The sequence below is a fragment of the Lepisosteus oculatus genome, chromosome 8 (genome assembly GCF_040954835.1).
Source record: "Lepisosteus oculatus isolate fLepOcu1 chromosome 8, fLepOcu1.hap2, whole genome shotgun sequence".
NCBI lineage: Eukaryota > Metazoa > Chordata > Actinopteri > Semionotiformes > Lepisosteidae > Lepisosteus > Lepisosteus oculatus.
Window position 1 is genome coordinate 16,048,891 of NC_090703.1, and position 4,593 is coordinate 16,053,483.

Here is a 4,593-nt window from a genome sequence, read left to right on the forward strand (position 1 = left end):
GGCCTGTGGTTTCAGAAGTCCTTCATTATTTTCTTCAGTTCATTTTTATTTGTTGCAAAGGCTCAGGTGCAACAATAATCTATTATTTGCATAGGGTAAGAATGATAAAGAGTTAAGCTATCAATTATTTGGCTGTAATAAACCTCTCTTAACAGGAAAGTAACTAATTAGGTTTACTAATAGTTCCAACATGATATTTATCATAAAAAGATGCCACCCCATATGCAACATGTATGCAGTGCATAGGTCGAGCTTTAGCCCTTTACCTGAGTTATGAGTCTTGGAGTACCACTCGATTAAAGTCCAGTACTAATTAGGGTAGAGCAGTGTGTAGATGAAGCTGAATTGTTGGACTCTGAGTTTCTGATAGCCAGCTTGGACTCCAGTGTTTGCTGTCACGTAAGCTGCAGTCAAAGTACAGTATTCCTGCCGGCCTGAGATTTGTAACAAACTGTTTAGCCAGTTCAATCAGTAACTCTTAACACTCCAGGAGAAGTACTAGTGCAGGTAAGATTACTTCAATGTTTTGTTTTTATACGGAAACCCTTTATTATTTTTTGCCAGTTGGTAAAACTATTTGTTATGACAGCCTGAAGCTTACATTTGTAAAAGTGAAACCCCTGAATGCTCCATGTGTTTATTGCATAGGATACAATTCTATAGTACAGATGTTTGTTTCATTGCACCTGGGATTTCGCAATAAACTTTTGGAGACTTGTACAAAGAATTTCTTAACTTACATTTATATTTATAGAATAGGTATTACATATTTGCTTAATTTCAAACCTCTTCTGTGTTATGATTTAAAAACATAAACCCACAAAAGTTACCTTAGAAAAGATAGTTTTCTTTTTAACTAGTTAGAGTTCTTAGAAGAAATAGTGTTAGCCTATAACGTATAATATGGTGTATGTAAAGCAGCTCCAAAACATGAAGCTCATGCTTCATGGTTGGGAGAGGTTTCTGTGTTGGTGTGCAGTATTTAGTTTCCTCCAAACATAACGTTGTGGATTTCCACTTTTGTCTCATCTGTCCACGGAACATTATTCCAGTAACATTGTTGAACATCAAGGTGATCTTTGGCAAATGTGAGACAGGGAACAATGTGTTTTGTGTAGAGCAGTGCTTTCTTTTGTGGACACAATACTCTTGTTCAGTGTAGATCTCATCTTGGACTCAGGAGCACAGATATTAGCCTGAGCAAGAGACAGCTGCAGACCCTTAGCTGTTAACGTAGGGTTCTGACACATCCTTGAGTGTTGTATGACTCAACACTCAGTGATTTTTGATGGATGATGGCTCCTACAGAGAGTTGCAGTGATACTGAATTTCTTCCATTTGTACACTGCCTGACAGTGGATTGATGGAGGTCTAAGCTTCAGAAATGCTTTTGTAACCCTTTCCAGCCTTATGAGAATGGACAGCTCTTCTTCAGAGGTCCTCTGAAACCTCTTTTCATCGAGACATGTTTCACTTCAACAAATCTGTGCTGTGAAGAGCAGACCTGTTAATTTTTTGCAGTGCATTATAAAGACCTCATTTAGAAACTTCAGTGCAGTTTTCGTCAACATGTTATGAAAAAAGATGTTACAACTTTGAATTCAGTCCAGACTGGTGCAATACACGTAGGGTCTGATACACTTAAGGGCTTTCCTGGAATGTCCTACACTGACAGGTTAAAAGAGCTGAAGCTTTCAGTTATAAACAGAGAAAACTAAAAGGGGAGCTGATCCAAGTGCTGTGTTTGAAATCTTCAAAGACACTGTCAAAGTCAACCAAGTGGGCTTCTTCACCCCCAACAGTGCACCACAATCCAGAGATCACAGGGGAAAGCTTCAGTACTTGGAAGTGCTTTTAAATCCTGAGAACTGGAGGCACATATTTACTGTATACAAAGGCTTGTGGGAGTATGGAACAAGCTAAAACCTTACTGAAGCCAAAAACTTGGCTTCTTTCAAGAAAGGTGTGGATTACATCAATATACATTCTAGCAAGCAGGCTAATTGGGTTGAATTGACTTCCCTCATTTTAACCATTTTTATGTTCTTAATTTTTTTGTGCACAAAACTGTTTTGCTTTACTGAATTTTCACTTGTTAGCAGGAGGCTTTGGAAAGATGAAAACTAATTGCTACTGGCAGTGGGCTCTGTTAATGTCCCTGCTTTGTGTGGTGGGGACTCAAAAAGAACTTCCTCCTGCAGAAAATGTGCACCTTCTTAATCCAGAGGAATACAAACTTGTTTTGAACTTGGACCAGAAAGGTAAGGAACTACAAAGGCTTTTGAAGAATCATGTTTGTTATACTTTTGCATAAATGCACTGCTTAAAAACAAGACGCCTTGGTCGAGGCAGTCCACATTTTATATCATAATCTTTCTTCTTTACCTGCATATTTCAGATTTTATTCTGAAAATAACTGTGTTATAATTTGTCATGCTGTACGTGATTGTCCCAGTTGCTACTAGAAGCAATAATTCCATTTTTTTTTTTAACTCCCTTAATTCTGAAACAGGCATCTCAGTCATGTGATTGTTGTACAGTTAACAATATGACTGACATTGCTTTGAAATCTTTCACTCAAGTTGTTTTGTCTCTGCTAAAAGTCAAAGATGGTAACATTGTTTCATGTCAACTGTGTTGGTTTGTAATGTGGGCTATAGGTCAAACCACATACACAACGTGGAAGCAATAGTTTGATTTGTATTCTGGACAAGAGGTCAAAGTTCACTTATTGCTGAATGTTGTCATAAAGTACTTGACAGCTTTCAAAAGAATTGTCATCGACAATGATAATTCCAGATCTGAAGCATTTATGGAGATGGGAGATATACAAAGTGTTGAGATAGTAACCGTCCAATTTCAGCATAACATTTTTGGGGACTAGATAACCTTTTCTTTGAAGAAGGTGTATCCCTCTGTTTTGAAGTTAGTTATAATTCTGTTATTATAAGCTGTGATATTGTTTTGTAAAAATAATTGAAGTAGATATGATTTTCTTTTTTTATCCTATCTGGGGTGTGACCTATTACTTCCCAGGATACGCTGTGGCTCCGCTCTGACCCTATATCAGATTAAAATTGATGGTTGGATATCATGAGGAAAGAATACACCTAAAACTAGTGAAATACATTGCTATTCTCTGCAAGATCAATGAGAAATGGAAAGTTTAAATGAAACAGAAGGATATAGGAGAGTATCTACAGGTGTAATTTTTTAACATTGACATATTAATATTAAGGACATTTATTTTCTCTACTTTATGCTGTAGGTGCATTTGAAATACTAAAACCCACTACCAGTTTTGCCAAAGAGCACGACATATCTTAATGATTCTTTCATCCTTAATTCAGACTATCCCAGTGACTGCTTTGAGATCTGGGAGAGTTCAGGAGGCCAGGCTAGGGATGGTATCTACATGATCCAGCCTACAAAGTCTGCCCTTGTGGTGTTCTGTGATATGCAGAGTGGGGGCTGGACCGTGGTGCAGCACATCACAGTCAACAGCAGCGTGGACTTCGACAGGACGTGGCAAGATTACAAGGTGGGCTTTGGGTCAATCACTAGTGACCACTGGCTAGGAAACGAGTACCTGTACCAGCTGACTAACAAGGGCGGGCAGTACAAACTTGGGATCAAGCTTGTAGATAAGGATGCAGTCACCAAGTTTGGAGAGTATGATCCCTTCCGCGTGGAAAGTGAGGAATCCCAGTACAAGATCCGTCTGGGACTGTTCGAGGGCACAGCTGTGGATGCCTTGAGCCAGGACACAGAGGCTTACCTACATGACAACCAGAAGTTCACAACCAAGGACCGAGACAATGATAACTTTTACCAGAATTGTGCCAAACTGGAGTATCTCGGGGTACCTGGAGGTGGCTGGTGGTACGATGCCTGTGCTGGTGCTAATTTGAACAGACGTAATGTCATCTACTGGCAGAAAGATTGCAACAAAGAGCACATCTGCAAATATGCTTGGATGATGGTGAGGCCCACGGATCGTGTTAAAGTCATCAAAACAGGAAGCTGTCAACGGGATGAACTGTAACTTTATTCATTCAAACTTCCATTATCAGAAAGCCATTTACTCTGGATTGAACAGTAAAACTACAAATGTTTGAACTTCTCTCCTGTTTGGTTTGATATTTGTGCTGGTAGAGAAGGCAAGGCTTGAAATGTTTCCTTCCTTGTTCTTAATTTCTGATATTGTTTACAGTTCTGTCAAAAGATATGGAGCAGTTAATTTTTAATTAATAGTTAACTGCAACATTAAAAATGAAACCCCACTAAATGCATTTGTTTTCTTCTAACATACAGTCACATTTTGAGATGAAGGACCATCATGGAGATCAATCAGATTAATCATAATCAATTTGTAAGTGTGGAGTAGGGGTTTCTAGTCCTGGTCCTGGTAACCCAAGTGCTCGATTCAAAGCCTGTTGGATTTTTAGCTATGTAGTTGAACCATTAATAGAACAAATGATCTTGTTAATGAGACCTTTAAGTATTTTTCAAGATAGTTCAGATCAACTTCCAGTTGGGAAAATATTGGGTCTGGGATTCAATCAAGTTGAGGTACATTTGGAACAAATATTT

General features: G+C 38.6%; 1 protein-coding gene across 2 annotated transcripts; it reads left to right on the top strand.

Annotated features, from left to right (window-relative positions):
• The first annotated feature begins 349 nt into the window (after positions 1 to 349).
• LOC102686821 (fibrinogen-like protein 1-like protein) lies at positions 350 to 4,124 on the top strand. 2 transcript variants are annotated; one of them, XM_015350682.2, is made up of 3 exons: positions 350 to 507; positions 2,100 to 2,261; positions 3,351 to 4,124. In XM_015350682.2, exons 2-3 carry the CDS (start codon positions 2,117 to 2,119, stop codon positions 4,043 to 4,045), a joined length of 840 nt encoding a protein of 279 aa, XP_015206168.1. In that variant the 5' UTR covers positions 350 to 507; positions 2,100 to 2,116; the 3' UTR covers positions 4,046 to 4,124. The 2 variants fall into 2 exon arrangements, with proteins under 2 accessions (XP_015206168.1, XP_006632578.1); XM_006632515.3 differs by having other exon boundaries at positions 2,103 to 2,261.
• Positions 4,125 to 4,593: the final 469 nt, after the last annotated feature.